We start from the raw sequence: 21,280 nt of genomic DNA, 5'->3' as shown, positions 1-21,280 counted from the left end.
CTAATCATCCTGAAAATCACGCAAAATGTGCAATTTCAAATAAATTATTTAACCTTTAGCGAACAGCCGGTATCAAACAAAACCACCCAAATTATGGTGTTCCAGACAGCTGGTTTCAATCAAAATTGCCTCCATGTGGCAGTAGTAATTAACGCACCATATCTAGAAAACTACTCATGATATTTCAGTTCTGTATTTTTTGTTCATTAGTATACAGTAAAATCCCGTTAATCCAGACCCCGATAAGCCGGACTTTACTTATTCCAGACAGCCAAAAGGACAAAAAAAAAAAGTAGAATCCAAGGTTTTAAATGTGGCTAGAAGTCAACAAGAGAACTTCACAAAGAAAAGGCAGTCAACCACTGATGAATTCTGTTTCCCGCAGACTTTGTACTGTACTGTATAGTTTATTTAGGCCTATGCCCTTCAAATACACTATATGAGGTATTTAACCTATGGAAAGTCTGTAAGGAGGAATGGATGGAATTCCAATGCATGTGCTCCAACGTAGTTTGTTGCAGAGGAAATTGCTATGCCGGGCGATGGCCCATAATGCTGGTGGTCCCATGAAACACAACTGGTGGTGGCGGCATGGCTTTTCATAGGATAAGTACACTTTACATATCGGTAGGATATAACCCGATCAACTTTACTTTTCAGTGATTTCTTACTTATTTCTCAATTTCAGGGAAGAATTCTTCTGAAACAGTCATTCCAAATTGATGTGTGCATCTTTCTTCATCAGGCTCTGTCTGCTTTATTATCTCTAATCTCTTCTCTAGAAGTGGAAGGAAATCTGAAAAATTTTATCGAAAAGGTTAGTGTTGAAAAATTAAATTTTCTTATAATTTGGCACACACAGGAGGTGTACTACTAATACAATCAGAGGCATCTCCTGAACGCATGCATCGATTGTGGGGAAAAGGACAGCTTGCTCTGCGACGACATTAATGAGCATTTCTACATTCTAATTTCTTCATATAGGAGAAGTATTTTTTTTTTACACAAAAGCGCTCAACTAAGCTTATGTTACATTTCTTGGATCTGAAGTGAAAGAAAGTAATAATTCTTTTCCCACAATTGACACATGCATCACTTCAGATCCAAGAAATCTAATATAATGTTAGTTGAGATCCCACTTTAAACTGTAGGTCCAGTCCCGATTAGCCTTTCAGTGCGTAAAGTGGACTTAAAAACAAAAAAATCAATCTTACAACTTATTTTCATTAAATCGTTCAGCACCCAGGGCCGTCTCCCGCCGTCTCCTAGCTACGGTTCTGAACTCGATAAGACTAAGAAAAGCAGGCATTGCGAGCGAAGCGATGAAGAAAATTTTACGAAAAGTATTTTTTATTTGCATAAAATTTGAATTTGCGGACGGTAATTGCCCCCTGCAGGTACACTTAGCTGTCAATGTTTTCTCCCCTTGCCCCCCTAGAACTTATTTCAGTCCAAGGTTGGGGGGAAATGCCCCCCTGCCCCCCTGTGGTTGCGCCACTGCTCCAATCCCCTCTACACAGTTTCAGTTATAACTTCTCGCTAAGTTACATGGTGTGGTTTGTTATTATATTTTTCCCACATCCGAAGTACCTAACTCTTTTTTCATTATGTGGTACTTTTCAAACCAGTCTTTCCCAGTGAAGGCCCGGAGCTGCTGTCCTCAAGTTCACCCTAAATTCTGATCTAATCTTGATCATACCCTGAATAATTTTGAGCCTCCTAAGCCTACTAGCTGCTTTTAATCATGGAAGTATTCATTTGATCACAGTTTTTGTTTCAATAGCTCTAGTAATTACTTTCACTTTCTAATGACAAAATTGGCTTTTTATGGGTTGATAATATGTGAACATTTCTAGCATATATAATATTCACAAGTTAAAAATACATGTTATGAACACCAGAATACACTTATTTATTGAATCATTCATATATCCCCAAGTATATGTACTTATTGAATTTGACTGAGTGGGCAATCGGTTGGGCACAAGAATTTTTGGGTGGGCGCTTGGCCACCCGTGCCCACCCCTGTCGCCGTCCCTGCACTAATCACACATACGTAATTAACTAATTGATTTACATGTTAATAAAATATTTCAATAAGAAAAAAATACTGTTGGCCTGACATGGGCGCAGGTAACAACTTGTACTATCTGGAGAGAGGTGCTTGTACTGGGATTTCATGAGAACGCTGCAGCACATAAGCCAATGATTACGACCTGGAATGGGGGACAGTGATGCAAAGAATATCACCAGTGGTCCCTAGAACAAAGAAAAATTATCCTGTGAAGTGACGAATCACACTACATGTTGTGGCGATCTGATGGATGTGTGTGGACCTGGTAAATGCACAGGGAGTGGTTCTTACTGGGGTGTATTGTGTAATGACCCTGCGTGGTCTCCATTCACTTATTATTAGACCTTGCATGGTTGCTTTATTTTTTTTTATTTCAGATAAAAGAGTTAAACGGAATGTCCCTGCGAGGCGTACGCTTTTAGTTTAAATGTATTCTGTAAACGTTAACGGGTCCACCTCTACGTTTATTGGCTTCACTTATTATTAGACCCTGCGTGGTCGCTGTATTCTGTAAAATGTTATCAATTATTGTCATTCACACTGTTCAACTCTTTGTTTAGAACAGAGTCCTGCGTGGCTCATCATTAACTGTATTGTCTGAATGCACACAGTTTGTTTATTATGACACGTACATCTAGTGATATTCCCACTAGTGTTTTCTCAAGGTCAAACAATGATAATTTTCAGTACAGAGTTTGCAATATGTAAAAAAATGAGTTGGCAACGTGTACTTGTAGTTAAAATTTTCACCACCCATGCGCCACCACGAATATAAAGTCAGCGCAATGAGGCCCGGAGCTCAGTTGGCTCCCTGATATCAACAGGCCAACATCCAGGGTTAACACATTCGGGTCTGGCCTCATAATACAGCATTTTTACCTCTGGACTGCGGTTTTTGGTTGTTTTCAAAAAATCGTAGAAAAAAATATTTTTAATTTGTCTTTATTTACCACACATTTCTTAAATCTACAAAACTTCCTCTTTTCAATGAACAAAAATTTGTTAAATTTTCTTTTCATTTTCAGACATTTTTGAATTTTTTTTTCAGCAATGTTTTGTGAAAAAAGAAAAAGTACAACATTGTAACAAATGTTAATATAGAGATATTTTAAGTTCGTAATCTGGAAATTTCAATAATTAACAATGCAAAAACTATATAAATTATCAATACATCTTTTGAATCTTGCATAAAAATACTTCTTATGTGCACATAACAAAAAATAATTACAAATTACAGGTAATTAGCTTTTATATGAAAAAGTTCGAAACATTCAGGAATGCAGAGAGCAACGTCACAGCTGTGGCAGTAAAATGTTGTGTCTTTTCTTGCCCACTTGCCAGTTTCTTTTTTGTGCCTGTCTCCACAAACTTTACATGACCCACAGGGCCTTGACTTTTTCTCTGTAGGGGGGATTTTCCTTTGAAGATGGGGGCCTGTTAGCCTATCTGCTGTAGTTGACCTTGATGTTTGACCTTGAATATCTTCACCCACTTTGATGAGTAGCGGTTCCCCTACTTGGATGATGAACTCTTCCAGAGACATATTATGATTTTCCCTGTTTACTTTCTTATAAATTACATACTTATTCACCACTGACCTAATGAACAAATGGAATCCAGAATTTCCGCTATGTGGTCTGGATCTAACGATGCCATTCTAAACAATACAACGTACATCAACCCGACAACAAACAGTCGCAGGTGAGAGATAAAAATAGGATATGAGTCACCTAGCGGTCGGAATTTCAACCAAGAGGCTTGAAGGAACACACACATTAGACGAACTACGAACATAGCCCGTAGTTCAAACGGCCCGACTTTCGTCCACATTGACTTTAAGTGCACTGTGGGCTATGCCCGTCGTGAGACCCCAATGTGTTAACTGGCCTCCCAGCCTGAAGACTAGAAACCATCCCAGAAGGAAGGAAGGAAAGAAGAAAGAAGAAGAAGAGCCTAGCAGCAACCTACCTACCTGGTCCGCTCGCTTCAGCTGATAGGTGCTCAGGTTCTACCTGCCCAGTTTGACTGGGAGTACCTGGACCTTCCTTTCTATCCTGCATAGGAGACACCGATTGGCTCGCCAATTCACCTGCTAACGCAGGGGGGTGTTATGGCATCCTTTAATCCTTTTACCCAGCACCTGCTATTCGGGATTACCGATTGGTTTCGACCAATTCCCGGCTGTGGTTGGGGGTACTACGCGCAACCTACTCTCTTTTACAGGGGAACCCGTGACGTCAGCGGCGACCAAGGCCTTAAATAAAATTAGGTCCCCATACTCCCCCTGGCACCTCACTGCGAGGAATAAATTTGACGATCCCTGCCCCCCCCCCCCTCCTTTATCTCTTTGAGACCAAAAGTATTGCATGTAAATACAGGTGCGTGGTAAGGGTTACAGGTAAAGACACATGTGTAAGTGTGCTAACGGACACCCTTGTGTTGAGATTATAATAAACATTATAGATTGATATGCACCCACTTATTGTATCATTTTAATTGTTTAATATGTTAAATATCTTTGATGACGGAATTTGTTTTGTTCAATTGGGTAGTCTGTTATGGTTATGGACTAACCTTAAAACATTTGATTGTGGGTTGTTAGGTGAGATATTATGAATGTTGCTGGATAATGGAAGTGATTCTTTAAATGTGAATGTGTTAATTTGTGTAGTGAAGAAGTATTATGATCTTAATACAATTTTGTTTGTAATAAGAAGTTTAATTGTGAGTGCAAGTGTTATATATTAACATTGGTAAATTTCTCGTATGGGACAAACAGCTGAAATTTGCTAGTTTATTTAATTTGAATATTCGTACTTACGTATTCTGCATTGAGAAACATTGCTGAATGTGGCATTTCGCTTATTTCACGGAAATAAGCTCTATTTGCGACATATTGAGTAAGTTTTCTTCGTTTCTTTTTGCCTTCGGTAACACGCAAAATGGCGATCACAGTTTCACTACCGTACTCAGCATGCAGTGTTTCCACCCCACTGCACCCAAAAATACCTACGTAGCCCACAAACCATTGACGCATAGCTCCACAAACCATTCATACATAGCCCCACGAACCATTTCCGGTAAGGTTAGGTTAGGTAGGGTCACTATAGGTTACAATAGTTAAAAATTGACACATAGCCCCACGAACCATTGACACATAGCCCCACAAACCATTTGTGGAAACGTATCTTCTTCAGTTACAAAAACACGTGTTTGGAAACACTGACCAGGATTACGTCATCACACACAGGCTACATCCACCTGGAAGTAAATGGATGCAAGAACTTCCGTGCATCGGTCACACATTTATATCGAAAAATAGATGATTTACCGTCAAAATTCAATGAACGATGCGAGAAAACACTTCCCCGAACTTCCAGAAGTATAAAGAAACTGCATTCAGTAAGTAATTTCTCCTGTAAATTTGATGAAATCCGTTTGTCCCTTACGAGAAATTTACCTTAACATTAACTGACAGCTAAATATATTTTTGGTGTGCGAGAGTTAGAAAGGTTTACGTTAACATATCCTTATTTGATTTCCCACAACCTGAGGGCTTCAAAGTAGGCTGATAAGTCTCAGGCTCGCCATTGAGGAATAAACGTAAGTTGATCCATTGAGTATAATCTGGGGAACGTGACAATATATAAACCTTTGTTTACACCCAGCAAGCCCTGAGATAATTCTGAGTCCTTGTTCTACGACTGATAAGTAGTTAGCACGTATGGGTAAACTTTTGCCACCCACCTAATTGCAGGGTTTTGTGTGTTGAACGCAGCCAGTGCCAGTACTACTGTGCTGTGTTGTTGGTGTGGTGATTACATGGGTGAACGTTGCAATTGTTCCCACATTGAAATTTGGTAGAGGTGGAATCATGGTATGGAGCTGCTCTTCGTGGTATGGTTTTGGTGCCTGGAACCCTATGTTGATGCCTATTGTGCAATATTAGGCAACTTCATGCTCCCCAACACTGTGGTCCTACATTTCCAGTATGACAACATGCCTGTCCATAAGACAGGCACGGCATGGGAGTAAATGAACAGAGCCCTGATCTCAACCACAATGAACATCTGTGATGAGTTACGAGTGCTGGTTGTGATCCAGGCGAAACTGCCCAACAAGCATGGAAGGGACTACCAGCAGACATTTACATCAACCTGGTGGAAAGTCTTCCTTGAATAGCAGAGGCTGTGACGGCAGCAAATGGCAGACTACCCCTTATCGACACCAGGCCAGCTAAGCACATTCCTATGGGTGTCCGGTCATTATTGGCAATATATTGTATATCTCAATTTTTTTCCTCAAGTTTAGACATTTCAATATTCTCTTCAGACTATATTCTTTAAGATCAGGGGAACAACTCTCAAAAGAAGTCTTAGGGCATCCTGTTAACTTAGGTTACAATTGAGAGGGGGAGGGGGGCAAAGTCACCAATTTTGCACCAAAGATGACTACCGTAAATTTACAGATTTTGAGTTCAATTTTTTTTTATCTTGAACAATGAATTTTGGTGTTTCATTTAAGCGAATTCTGCCAACATGTTTCAAGATGGTGGATGAAGAGCCAGTTTTTCATGTTTTTAAAAATTATGTATTGGATAATTTTTTGGGGACAAACTTTGCGATAGCACCACTTTCTCTCTTGTAGATAATTACCTTCCGCAAGCTAGCAGCATCCTTTCTTCTTCCAAACGAGACTAACGCAGGAGCAGCGATTGAACTCCCTCCTGCAGTTAATGTACCAGAATTTGTGTTGCTAAACAGAGATGCATTAGGCAGTGTTCTGCAAGCTAGAGGATATGATGCAAGCATACTGCAATGTCCGTGCGATTTTGCTTCTGAAGGAGTACAGTTGAGAACTGCAGCAGGAGACAAATAACAGACATGGAAGGGTAAGCCAGTATATTTCAACACTGTAGAGTTATTTCGATTATAAATGTGATATTTATGCAATTTCATGTGAACAATTTGTCATCGATACATCCAAATTTACACTTTGTTGCACGGGTGTGAATATTTGATTCTGGAATGATCAATCTAAATTGGTTCCTGCACAGCCTCTGGTGCAAGTGGTTCCAAGTTTGATTACCAGTGGGAGACCCCACAAAATTTCGACACTGATCCAGCATCATGAGGAGAATTGGGGAGCTACTTGGAAAGTAGGGGAGACCGGGGTAATTAGAACATGGGGTTATTGGAACATGTTAATGTAGAATAATTTAAAACGAAAAGACTGGTGTAATAACATTTCATACCTATGTACCTACACTAAACCTACATGCAGAAAATTTGTTATTGTAATAACTACACAAAAGTAAGTTTTATTTGACTTTTATTATACACCTGCAAAAATGATGTGACGCATGCTTGGTGTTTCTCTGCTTCTGCATATACTGGATGTGAATGAAAGAACCCTTTCAAAATTTTCTTCACCCCTATAATAAAACATAAGGGCACACATCATTTCATGTGAGTTTGGTTGTCTATGGGCAATTTGCCTGGTTTTTATAAGCAAAGTTCTTATTACCCCAAAAATTTCTGCAAATGGGTTATTAGAACATTGCGTAATTTGCTTGATTTCGCTTGGGTATACTAGATTGTACATGTAACTATTAGAAGTTTTTTCTTTACTACATTGTAGAATGACCTGTAACCTTTCAAATAAATCATAGAACACTGATTTTCATTCACACATATTTGCTTCACAGCTGGGAAATTGAACTTTATGAAAAAAAGACATTAACTTGGGATTTTATTTAAACAAGCATTGATAACTCCAGAAGAAGTAGAGCTATTGTGTTCAAATTTGCAGGGTAAATGGGACATTTATATATGATGTTCGTATTACCCCAACAGCAATCTAAAGCTATTCAGTTGAAATTTCTAACTTATGTTCCATTAACCCCAAATGGGGTAATTGGAACAATTTTATGGTGTCATGACAATTTTTTTTTTTTTTGGACGAGTATTTGCAATGCAGGTATGGTCATTATTTTTTTTCAAAAATATGCAAAAGATGTCCTTTTAAATGGTAGAAATTTTTAAAAAATCCATCAGTAACTTTCTGAGTAATTTACAGTGGAACTTCTACAGGCTGTTTCCTGTTCTAATTACCCCGGTCTCCCCTAGTAGTGGGCTCTGGTCTTAAACGTCAGATGGGACTCGATGCGCTGACCACACATCACACAATGAAAAAGCTACTCTAGTCCTTAGAGAGTTTTCATTAATTGATTTAGTTTACTTTTTCTGCCACTTTTGGCTAATCTTGAAGATGAGGATGAATGTGAATGAGATGAAGGAGCAATCACAAACATATAGGGATAACACAACACGAACCACACAGAGGACTATACTGGATGCAGAGGCATCTTGTGAATGCATGCGGTGCATGCTGCACATGCGTCAATTGTGGGAACAAGGACAGCTTGCTCTGCAACGAGATTCATGAGCATTTCTACATTCTAATTTCTTCATATAGAAGTATTTATTTTACACGAGAGCGCTGAACTAAGCTTATATTACATTTCTTGGATCTGAAGTGACGCACGCATCAATTGTGGGAAAATAATTATTACTTTCTTTCACTTCAGATCCAAGAAATTTAATATAAGCTTAGTTGAGCACTCTCGTGTAAAATAAATACTTCTTCTATATGAAGAAATTAGAATGTAGAAATGCTCATGAATGTCGTCGCAGAGCAAGAAGTCCTTTATGCGTTCACGAGCCGCCTCTGACTGGATGTGAGTCAGACACCAGAGCCTCATTAGTCTGCAAACTGCAGTCCAGGGATACTACATGAAATGGAGGTTGACAATTGAAGGGTTCGCTGCAAAAAGGAGGTAGCTCCACTTTTGGAGGTTTTAGTGTTCTATACCTTATCATGTTCAATAAAACCGCCGCTTTCAGTTGGTGCAAGAAAGATGTAGTCCCAAGCGGCAGTTCTCACGTTACTCACAAGATGGAGCTGACTGTCTTGTTACTTTGGTGGAAGGAGGAGGTACCTCTTTTGAGCTGCCTGTGTTTTGCGCCAAATGGATAAATTGGATGACTGAAAAGAGTTCTTTTCTGCTCTGACTTCATTATAGAACTCTAAAAAGGTAAAGGTAAAGTGCTCCCCTGTGCATAGCACCATGCCATGAAGGCGTATAGGGAGTGTGGGGGTAATGCCCCACACTTTCTTGATCCGGTCGTGGGTGGGGGTGATGTGATCAGCATCATGCCCCTGACCGGCTTTACCCCCCCAGGGTTTCCCCCCGGTACCCATGTTATTCGACGCTGGGTGGGCGCTGGTGCTGCTTCCATCGTTAGAAAAGTTCCCGGATTTGAACCGGCCGGGGATCGAACCCGGGACCTTTAGCATGGTAGTCAGATGCGTTACCGACTGAGCCACCGCAGCCAACTCTATTCTTAAATATTTCCAATACAACATTGCACATGGTATCACTTGTTTGCACCAATCTTTTCCCTGGAAATCAGCAGATCATCCGTTTTGTGGCAAAAAAGAGGTAGCTCCACAAACAAAACATGTGCCCGGTCATCTAGAACATATGTTCTATGTATATGGGTGAAGATATTGTCCCCATTCTGAAGGAAGACGTACAGAATGTATTCAAACAACTTTTGTTCAAATAACTCTCCATTTCAGATTTCTAAACTTTTTTTTTCACTTTGGCAATAATTTATCAAATTGGAGCTACCTCCTTTTTGCAGCAAACCCTTCAATTGGTTGTCTTCGGAAAGTGGAACACGAATTAAAAGGGAAATTAGGTAAGAGTGTTAATTTCATACAAAGACAGCAAAGTTGGGCTCTGAGAGATCCTCCTGAACTTTGCAACCTGCAGCCCAAGCTGGGAACCACTCAGTAATATTGCCTTTTGTTTGGGTTCAAGTGATAAAATTGATTGATTGAATTTAAAATTTTGGATGCGTCAGCACTTAGGGTATTTTGCACCCATCACATGATACATGGTCCAGCCCCTTACCATACCTTATCTAAAATATAACTAATAACACAACTGTATTGTCGGAGACTAAAATATTCTGACTTCAGTTACAAGTTGAGGCTGTAAAGAGGCAGTCTGCACAATCAAGGACAGCACACACGCAGTCCTTCGAAGATTATACTGGCCGTAGGTCCAGATGCCAAAGCCTAGTTAGTTTGCAAAATCAGTTCATGGTGTACTACGTGGAAGTGAAATTGACAACTTTGTGTACTACATGGAAGAGGCACACCTTACATCCCAGTAGTGATGAGGAAATACTTTCTCACCAGTGCTAGTGAGATATCAAAGCTGCTAAAAGGTAACAGTCACCCATGCAGCCTCCGAATATTAATGGTTGGTTCTCTCTTGAGTGATAGCCAGAATGGTGAAACAACGTGCAGTCCAAGCTGTCAACCACCTGGAAAATAACCTTTCGCTCTGGTTTGAGTTGACTGTGATGAGAGGAAATTCTTTTGCGATAATGGCGGTGAACAATCAAAGAATCTAATGGGGAATGTGTTGCTTCCTGCCTCCGAATTTGAAGGTGGACGGACGGGCACCACTGTCAATTTACAATACCAATTTGTTAAATTTGATTTTCTTCTTCTTTCTTTGACTGTTGTTATTGGAAGGTACAATGTGGAAATTTCACCTCCGCTAAAAGCCTTTACAGATTTTATTTCTCTATGAAAATTAGTTCCTGATTCCTGAGCTACAATTGTTTTTGTACTTTGTGCCAAGTTAGAAAATGCACATTTGAAAAGTTCTCATCTGGAACAAATTTACAGGCACACGAGGCTCTGTTCACTAAAGGTTAAGAATGGCTGAAATCTTGAGAAATCTAAATGTAATAATGGGAGATCTAAAACAAAAACAATATAGTATAAATGTATTACCCTTCTTGTTCTTTAAATTACCAGATTGGAAACCTTAGTAACAACCAGTGTTTGGTGATATATCGCGATACTGAAAAAATATTGTCCAGGCGACATCAACTAGACAATATATACACCTGCCGCAAAATGACTTCGGACCTCATAACAAAAGTACAAAAATTACAGAAAATTCATGTGAAAAGCTATTATTAAGCTATTAGATACAACAAAAAATGCATACGTTAGTACAGTCACGTTGCCTTTACTTTTGAGAACCATTTGGATGCACTTGGGCATGGAATCACTAAGACTTCGGAAGTAATTTAAGTCCAAGTCAATGCACCACATTTTCTTCAGTTCTGTTTGGAGGGTCTGCTTCATGCAATGCCAACATTTTTAATTGGGTTGAGATCGGGGTTATTCCCAGGCCACTCTAACATCTTTATCTGTTGTTCCTCAAGCCATTTCCTTACCTTCTTAGCCGTGTGACAAGGAGCGTTATCATGCATGAAAAGATCACTCTCGTGGATCTGAAGCATATCCACTAAATGGTGCTTAATAACGTTGATATATCTGTCCGAGTTCGTCATCACGTTTTGCTGTAAGAAATATAAACCTACCCTACACTTTTCACCTGAACCCCCCCTCCCCCCCACCATTCCAGACTGTGAGTGCCTAACAGTCGGAACCGTATACTTTGGGTTGTATCGATCTGAAGATGATGGACGTCGAACCTTAGCAGCTCCCATTCGGAACAGTTGGAATGAGCTTTCATCAGAAAACATGACTTTCCTCCACTGTGCTGGTGTCCAGTGTGCATATTTCTTTGCAAAAGCAAGATGGTCTCTCTTCATGCGGGCGGTGAGTAGCGGCTTCTTAGCAGCAGTACGACACGGCAAATCCAAGTCTTTCTGTAAACGGTGCTGGATTGTGCGAACACTAACTTTTTCCAGCAGACTCGGGTGCATTTCTTTAAGTTCTGGTGCTGTGAGTTGAGGGTTTTTCTTTATTTCTCTCATTAGGAGAGCATCTGTAGATTTGGTTGTTTTTCTTTGCCTCCCACCATTGAATTTGTGCTTTGGAATGACAGTCAGAGGGAGTCCTGCCGGCTGCCAGTACCTTCATTATGGTTGATTTTGTATGACCTGTTTGTTTACATATCGTCTTTATCGGGATGTTTTCACTTCGCCATGCAATAATGCTGGCTTTTTTCACACTACTACAGTACTTTCCTGGCATATCACAAATACACCTGTACAGTAGTCAAATATCCAACACAAAGTGCACCACACAAAAACACAGCAATTTATCCCACACACTACAGCAGAAAGTCACCCTTCCTGTGTTAACTAACAATATGAAATTAAATGAACTCTCTTATCAGCAGTAATACACTATTGTCAGATATGTTCATGCAGAAACAATTCCATGTTCGAAACAAAACACTAGATACAAGGCTACAAAGTGATAGACCATTTACTACGGCAGATTTCACATGAGGTCCAAAGTCAGTTTGCAGCAGGTGTATATCATGGAGATGATATATCGTTGATATCACAATACGGAAAAAATATTGTATCGTACCGTCTGTGATATTTTCTTGACAATATATCATGATATCAAATTTCTGATATCGTCCATCTGTAGTAGCAATCCATGCACAACAGGCCTACTGACTGGCGGCCTCACTTCCACCTGTGAGGTGGTGGATCATCCAACCAGTTACGGGTGGTCAGCACGACAAACAATTAAAATACGGTTCAGGAACCTTTTTTTCAGGAACAATTAAAATACGGTTCAGGAACCTTTTTTTCAGGAACAAATTAAAATACGGTTCAGGAACCTTTTTTTCAGGAACAAATTAAAATACGGTTCAGGGACCTTTTTTCCAGGAACAATTAAAATACGGTTCAGGAACCTTTTTTCCAGGAACAATTAAAATACGGTTCAGGAACCTATTTTTCAGGAACAATTAAAATACGGTTCAGGAACCTATTTTTCAGGAACAATTAAAATACGGTTCAGGAACCTTTTTTTCAGGAACAAACAAAATACGGTTCAGGAACCTTATTTTCAATGAAACAATACGCAACTTGGACCTAATTTAAATTGTGCGAGAAAAAAGGTTCCGGTCCTGCAGCGGAACTCAATAGTACCCATTAGAATTTATGAGTTCCCGGAACTTTAACAACCCTGCTTGAATCTGCACGTGTTCCATAGACCAAAGCATGATGCCTTAGACTGGACAGCTTTGGTGCGGGATATTTGGAACCTTTAGAGGTAACAAAAAAAAAAAACTGGAAATATTGTGAGATTTTTATTAAGCAAATCTGTTAACGTAACTACATTATTTCTTTTTTTCTTTTTAGCTCTGCATATTTATGATCACAAACTTGTACAAAAAATAACAGCACATTTCAAGTCTTTTCACTTCACTGATCTTCTGACTTACTCCTGTATATATATTTTTTCCACATGCTACAGGACATCAGTCAAAATTTATACAACAGTCTGCTATCAGAATACAGTTTCCTTTTAAAGTCATGCATACATCCAATTTAAATATCACACTTGACATCGCATGTATGCATTTATTGTGATTCAGTTTTTACTCTTTCATGATTGGTGTCAAATGCACGCAATTGACTATACAATACTAAAGCTGTACAAACAATATTTTGGGGGGAGGGGATGATTGCTTTTTCTTCTAAATAAATGATATTTACATCTGATAACACAATACCTTCTTAACAAATTTCTCTTTCTCTCCACACAATTGCACTGAGCTTGCAATACCAGCAACATAAAAAATATGAACAATGTTAAATTATAATGATGAAATATTAGTGATTTGAGTGAATACCTTTCCTTTTTAATGTTTTTTCTTCATTAAAGTAAAGTGTAAAAGAAAGGTTTGAAACTGCCTTACATGGCAGCTTCCAATTCTTAAAAAAAGATATTTTTTTTATAAAGGAACTTACATGCTTACAGATAAAAATTCTAGATTAAGCGACTGAAGCATATTTTTCTCTTCACCAGAATTGCATGTTCATTTTTACCAAGACTGATAGCTAACGTGGCTGTACAATAAAATATGATGGCACATTAAGTATTTTTTATCACCCCTGAACCCTGCCAGTTTACAATCGTCTTGATAATGAAACATGTCTGGAATACAGTAAATATATATTTATTTTTATATATATGCATTATATTAGTTTACTCTGAGTATGGAGTTTCGTTATTATTTTTAGTACAGTGACAATTTGTCACGCAACGATAAATATTACCATCTCCATTACTGTCAGTTCATAGTTATTTCAGTCAATGGTCAAAGTATAACTTATTTAATTTCTAGCATTAGGAGTTTAGTGTAGAGAAAAATTCTTTTTTATGTTAGTTGGTTGAGACATTAATATTCCTGCCCTCCATTTCTGCTTAACCTTTGTGGTCCCTCAGAAAAAAAATACATTATGTGGTCTTGTAAGAGACTCCCGAAGGAAAAAAAAATAATGACCGACGCTAGGGTCGATAGCATTTCGAGTTAATGAAAAAAAAATGCACAACTTCGGCATACACTCTCTTTTTCTTGTCACTCGCATGACAAATTCAGTAACAGCATCTCGTACTCCACTTTGAAAGAGCTACTTAACTACCTCACAACCTAAAAGGTGCTCTCTCTGAGTTCTTTGTGGAACCTTTTCGTGCTACTCCGGCAGCCGTGTCAGAAGCCCCGGATGATTTCCGTGTGAGCTTTGTGCCACCACTTGTACTTGACCCCGATGGAGTCCTTGCCCTGTAAAAAGAGACGCAAACAATTATGTAATGAAAATAACACATCTTTCCCCATCAAATTTGTACATATATGAATATAATACTCTTGTTACAGATTACTTCGTTCTCTTGCAAAAATCGAATCAAATCAATTTTATCAAAGATTTGAAAGAAGCAATGTCAGATTTACTTTATAAATAAGCAGCACTAAAATTGTTTAAAATCTTGTCCAATGTTCCACAACATCATATTTGTTATCCTCAGGAACTAGAATAATTTACACATGTTAGAAAAAACAGTGAACTTTCAAAATATCCAAATTTGATAATCATATTTTTTGTGCATAGACACAGTTGACTTGTGCATTTTCTCTTTCAAAAATATTAGCCTTTTATGAATCTGCCAATTTGATTTAAATTATTTTCAGGTAATCCATTATTTTAAAATAACATTGTCAGGGAGCCTATTGTTCCCCATTGATTTTCTTTTCTTTATTTTGTTAGTTAAAAATTGATGAAATCCACCCAATTTGTTATCAATTCTTTCAATTCTCTAAAGCTTACAGTAAAGATATGCAAACAAAAAAACAAAAGCATAATTTTGTTCTGAAAATACTGCACTGTACACTGCAAAATTGGCATTTCATTTAAGCGTTGGTCTTTTTTTCCCCCACTAAGCAGAAAAAATAATAAATTCAGAAAGAAGCATCAAAAGCTTTATCTAAGCTCAAACACATCTAAACATAGCAATTAACAAAAAAGAAATGTTTATAAATTACTCAAAGTGAAATTTTTAAAGTATTGCTTCAAGAAATTCTCCACCACTTTAACCAATCTGTATATTTTGATGATGCATCAATTGGTGATAGATAGTTAAGGAAGGTAAATGCACAAAAATCACATCACTGCATTCACAGAAAGAACACCAAGGACAACATGTAAGAGGAAATACTACTACTGGATTTTAATGAAGTCTATACTACATCAGTTGGTAGCCACGATCCTTTTCTAATCTCATACAGGATAAGAATATTCACAGAAGGTCTACCCCCTTTAATCACAAGACAGATCCAAACAATAAAGATAAGAAGAGCAATCTAAAATGAATGAATTAAACAAATGGTTACAGACTTCAAAACTGTATCAACTCCAATAATGAAACTTGTTGTTTATGAAGAACCACCAAGGTAAATTCACAGTTTACAAGCTGCAATGCCATTCTCATATTTATTATGGCCTAGCTGATACCACTGTCAATCAGTCTAGGAAGTTGATTTCACCTTTCCTTTCCAGTTCTACAGTGAGTTTAGTCTGTAGATGTTAACCAGTTTCTCCACCAGGAAATAAGTTCTTTAATTTTTGTAAATGACTATGGTGTCATCAGTATACTTTCCGTATCTGATGAAGTGAAATTCTGGAGCATTGAGTATGTCCTTTTCTGCCACTTGTATCACTATGTTGGCTATGGGAACTGATATGGCTACAGCTAGGCTCTCAGTCTGCTGATAGAAATCTTCCTCTAATTGGAAGTAATTGCATTCCCCCTTGATAACTCCAGTGCAGAGGGTGAGTGTAGGGTGCACTCCTGTACAGAAAATGTACTTAAACTGTCCAACCGTGCCACTTTATGTGAACAGGAGTGAACATTACATCAGCAGATCCATTAACGAAAGAATCCAGTAGAACTTAACAGATGCCCAGCACTGCAGTCGCCAAACACACCGAATACAACAACCACAAAATGAGGAAAGTATATACCAGATACACAGTTGCGTTGACATAAAAAAATCAAGGAAACAAATGCCATTATGCACTTCCCATATCAATTAAACATCAGCAGTAGAAAGGCATCTCGCACCTGGATCTCTTTACTGCCCCAATGAATAGTAGGAAGGAAATAACAGAGCACCTAGCTGCATGCTGCGAAACAAAACAACAGAGTCGAGTGAGGGACTAGATTGTTGTTGCATTTACCTACGAAGAAACTAGCATTCAAACAGCTGATTAGGCCTACCGTTCCCCACCTGTTTGGGCAACAAGCACAACCTTGGAATCCCTCCTCTCCAAATTGGCCAGTAGAAAACAGGATTTTGTCAACATAACCATTCTGCACTGTGAGAGTGGCTCAGATATAGTTCTCCAAGCAAGAGTACAAGTTCCAGAAATCAAGGTTGCAGTGGCCACCAAAATTAATATGCCTTCTTCAACATGACAGAAACAATTTCTGTGGATAAGGGAGCACACAATTTCAGTATATTAATTCCCTATCGTGTCTTTCTTTCCCCGAAACTTAAAAAATATTGTCAGTCTTAAAAAGCAACAAGATGGCCAAGCAACTTTCCACTGGATATTGTGAGGTCAGCAGACTGACTTCAACTGCAGTTCCTTACGGACTTCGCAGAATGGATTGCTATTACTACAGGGATGAACTGAAAACCAAGCAACTTGACTTAACCAATCTTGATGATGTCTGAACCATATCAAAGCGAAGAACACAGGAAATTCCACCTACAACACCAAAAGTCACAACCACACGAGAAACTATTTTAAAAGGAAAACAATCAAGTGCTTTTATATTAGATGGATTATATTAATTATTCAAACAAGCATGGATTCTGAACAAATATAATTACTTTTTACATTTCAAAACTTAAGGGTATGACACACTGAAGATCAAGTACTCTGTTAAGGAGTCTGGTGCAAGGCACATCCAGCTACCGACATTCACTAAAACTAACTGGTAAGAGCTCTAAACCTGGTGCTCCTAACAATTCCACTTAATTCTAATAATGCATATGCGGTTAGGTTAGGAGGGCCAGGTTTAGAGCTGTTAGCAATTAGTTTTAGTGACCGTCTGAATGTGCCCTGCACCAGACACATCTGTTAAGTACAATGTCAATCAAGAAAATTGCTACAGGGTCAGGCATGAGTTACGATTTTTAACATGGAAGTTGTAAATGAAGCATGCACAAGTACTTAAAAAAATATTAAAACGAATTTACAACTAGTTCACAAGAAGGTTCCGATGGCACAATATTACTCAATCAAACAGAGCAACACAAAAAGAATCCTTTACACCCTTCATGTCTTGCCTACCTTGTAGGCCCCACCAAAACTGGAATGCTGGACGCAGATGGAGTCCGAGATCTGAAATAAGTACATGCATTTCTTAAAGAGTTATTAATCAATTCATGCATCCATATAGGCCTTCACGAAAGTGATAGAACTTCTAAGAGTTAACTACTGCTACTATTTCTGTTGGAAAATTTCTAATACATGCAGAACTTTATTTCTAGTCAGTTAATTCAAATAGTTTCAGAAATTTAGTTTTTGTTTTTGCCTACTTCCTTATATTACCAAATTCATACACTGGCAAGAATGTATTCCTCATGCTACCATATTAATATATGTTAGGTCTATGTAAAATTTAATCTACTGGAAGAAACACCATGCAATATGTCTACTGAACTATCCTAGGTGAAATAAAATTTCAGAAATGGTAAGTTTTTCATAATATGCTCATGCATCAATCGAATGATTGAAAAATATATTCAACTATAAATAAACGAGTGATAGATAACGCAAAATTTCATCAACTGGAAGTGAAAAAAAAGGGGAGTCTACATTTTTCAAGGGTATTGTAAACTGTAACAACAGGGCAGTATTCACTTGATTTCTTAAAAGTCTTAAATGTGTGCATAGTGCAAATAGAATTTTCTTTTTTTTTCTTTTTCTAAGGCAAAATCCAATGCAGTCACCTATTTGCAAACATTAATTATAGAGGCTAATGAATCATTCATGTTCTCAAGGAATGTTTGCAATTTTATATTGCATCAGGAATCTGAAAAAAATTCATATCAGTTCATTCCTACAAAATGTGTTTACAAAAGTGTATTTAATGCGTTTAACAAAAGTATTCACGACAATAAATTTCACGAAACTTTAGAATGTGCCAATACTGATAAAGTACGAATATAAAATTTACCAATAAGATATTCTACCTATCCAATATAAAATTCTAAATGGTCCTTGAAGAACCTGTATAGTTCATTGACCTCCTTAATAAATCTTTGTTTCCAGGTGATTGCTATGCAATAGAAGTTGCATATTTAGACACTTTCTTTCCAAAAAAAGTATAACAAAATGGCAGAATTTTGCACTAAATTATAATATATTTATAGATATATTGGATCATAAAATAATTGGTAATTTTACTGGTATGCCTATATCAGCTGAAACCCATAGAGAACCGATTAATCCGTCCCATTCATAATAATTTTATTCTGGGTAGTTTGACAGTGGTCACTCTCTGCCAAAATTGTTTCAAAAATTAATTGAAAATAATCATGGGATAATAATAAATACAGCCCTGTTGTATTTATACCGTACAAAAATTGCTAACACACACCAAACACATCAGAAACGAAAATGTGCCATAGAATGCCTTTTTAGTTACCTTGTGGAGTCTACAGTCGATGTAGTACTCGATGCAGATGACATACTATGCCTAATACAAAACAGCAATGTTAAATACGATACTCGACAACATATGAACTGTACAAATATTAAATGTGCAGCTTGCTAATCAGTGTATTCTGTATTAAAATGGTAGAACAAGACTAAACCACCATTCAAACAAAGAAATGAAACATCACAAAGTGAATTAGCCAAATTTTCAAATACAATTCACAGAATTTTTTCATAGAAGTGGTGATATTTAATTTAATAATCAATATTACATTTTGTAAATATGATTAGGTTTTCTTGGGATAACATTTAATGTTAATGTCAGGGATGAAAATGAAAGAGACGTTAGCTCTTGTAAGCCTATGCGGAAATCACCTGGTTGATATCCCGAGAAAGCTTCATCATCATCATTCGCCACCAGGAAAGTTTCAAGAATTATTTTGTAAATATATTTTCCCAGCTACACTGAGTGCATGGTGTAAAAAAAACTGTGACATTTGCATGTTATATTACATTATATTCAATTTGACTTATTTTAGATATTTTTGAGTACGTATTTTTAATTTTACGCTATATTTTGTTTTGCAGAAAGTTGGAATGCATGCTTTTGAAGAAGCAAGGAATTAGTTTTAAATAATTTTATTACCCTTACATTCTTTATCATAAGTCGATTTCTCATGTAAATGTAGGAAGACAATTATGTACAAAAAAAAACAAAAAAAAAACTTAATGCATGTACATGTTATGTAATAAAGATTCCATAAAAAAATTAAAATTTTAGATTTTGAAGTTCATTTTGAAATCTGAAAATATTACTGGTTACAAATTAATTTTTAAAAAATTATTGATACAAACTAGGGCAGAATGGATACTGTTGATACCAGTGGTAGTGGTATCGGTATTGGAGAGATTGGTTGGAATTTAATCAGATATCAGCATACTTTTTTTTTTCAACAATATTGTTAGAAGAAATGGATTTTGTGATTATAAATACTTTAAAGCAAATTAAATAAATATTCTGAACTACCAATTGTTACAATTTTGAATTATCAGAGTCTGTGGGAATCTCTTAAGAAGTCTGCTGGTGAAGGCAAAAATTGAAATGTTTTTTCATTCTCTATTCCTGGAAAATCACAAAATATAGTGTTTTCCCCCTATTATTTTGTAATTTTGAAATTGTTTATTGTTTACTATTTGTGCCCATGAAAGATTACCCAGGTAAGTCGAAAACAACCTTGTTTACAGTATATTTTTAGATGAAAGTTCTGAAACCACTGGTTCCAGTTGTAACAAATATGTATATAACTTTTATATGTATTCGGTACACGTATGGAGAAAAACAAATATTCTTGTTTTCCCAATCTCAAAGCCACAGAGAACACTGCTTCAGGAATTCATGTGTTTTTGCATTAAATTAACTAATGAAACCTTAACAAATTTTATTTTCATTGTTGCTAGAATATTACTAAATACTGGTGCAAAAGAGTCTGGTACAAGATGGTTGAATTGAACATTCTGTAGCACTTGAAATCATTCACAATGCTTTGCTTTAAATTTATTATAACTTCCTAATATATGCTACAAATATAAACAACTGCTGGAATTCTGAATCAACTTGGAAATACATATTACACCACACCCGTTCCATTTCCTAATATGTATAACTAATAAGAATAGATTAAAGTAAAGCCAATAAAATGCTAGGTTAACGAAAGGAAAGATAATTACCTAGTTAGAGGCTTCACAAGAACAGGAATGTTAGATACAGAAGTTGTCCTAAATGAGCTGCACAGAGAGAGAGTAACAGAAAAATTTAGAAGCAACAAGAACCATTGCTTGTGGAGAGCTTGATAAGATTTCATCTTGCTTACGAAAAAATGCAATTATTATTTGTTTTCAAGTGTGTATTAAAGGTTAAATTGCTTTAAGTATTTAATCTTTGTTAAATATATGTACCATCACCAAAAATTTATGCAGAAGAAAATGAAGTTTACAAAGTGCACAATTAGAGAATCTAAATTTAATACTTTTAAGATAAAGTGAAATGTGCTCTAATAGCTACAGTGAAGTAATAGGTTTAGAAATATAAAAAATGCTAAAAGGTGCTGAT

At 37.1% G+C, this 21,280-nt stretch overlaps 2 protein-coding genes across 41 annotated transcripts in view; one reads left to right on the top strand and one right to left on the bottom strand.

Annotated features, from left to right (window-relative positions):
* Positions 1-19,924, top strand: part of LOC145980133 (protein EFR3 homolog B-like) — a 99,728-nt gene extending 79,804 nt beyond the window's left edge. Inside the window, exons 13-15 of the mRNA XM_083113186.1 lie at positions 689-817; positions 6,722-6,965; positions 19,759-19,924. Of these exons, the coding sequence (XP_082969312.1) occupies positions 689-817; positions 6,722-6,952 (360 nt within the window). The 3' untranslated portion in view covers positions 6,953-6,965; positions 19,759-19,924. The remainder of the gene's footprint in view (positions 1-688; positions 818-6,721; positions 6,966-19,758) is intronic.
* shot (dystonin-like protein short stop) overlaps positions 13,233-21,280 on the bottom strand; it is an 888,743-nt gene continuing 880,695 nt past the window's right edge. For 31 of the 40 annotated variants that reach the window (XM_083113147.1, XM_083113158.1, XM_083113144.1 and 28 more), the window contains 4 exons: positions 20,899-20,955; positions 19,160-19,210; positions 17,800-17,850; positions 13,233-14,726 (listed from right to left, as the gene is read on the bottom strand). In XM_083113147.1, the coding sequence (XP_082969273.1) occupies positions 14,588-14,726; positions 17,800-17,850; positions 19,160-19,210; positions 20,899-20,955 (298 nt within the window). In that variant the 3' untranslated portion in view covers positions 13,233-14,587. The remainder of the gene's footprint in view (positions 14,727-17,799; positions 17,851-19,159; positions 19,211-20,898; positions 20,956-21,280) is intronic. The other 9 variants (XM_083113151.1, XM_083113160.1, XM_083113161.1 and 6 more) reach the window with 4 other exon arrangements.

The sequence above is a fragment of the Lepisma saccharinum genome, chromosome 27, assembly GCF_977018435.1.
Source record: "Lepisma saccharinum chromosome 27, izLepSacc3.1, whole genome shotgun sequence".
Classification (NCBI taxonomy): domain Eukaryota; kingdom Metazoa; phylum Arthropoda; class Insecta; order Zygentoma; family Lepismatidae; genus Lepisma; species Lepisma saccharinum.
This window is presented reverse-complemented; position numbering and strand designations above follow the sequence as displayed.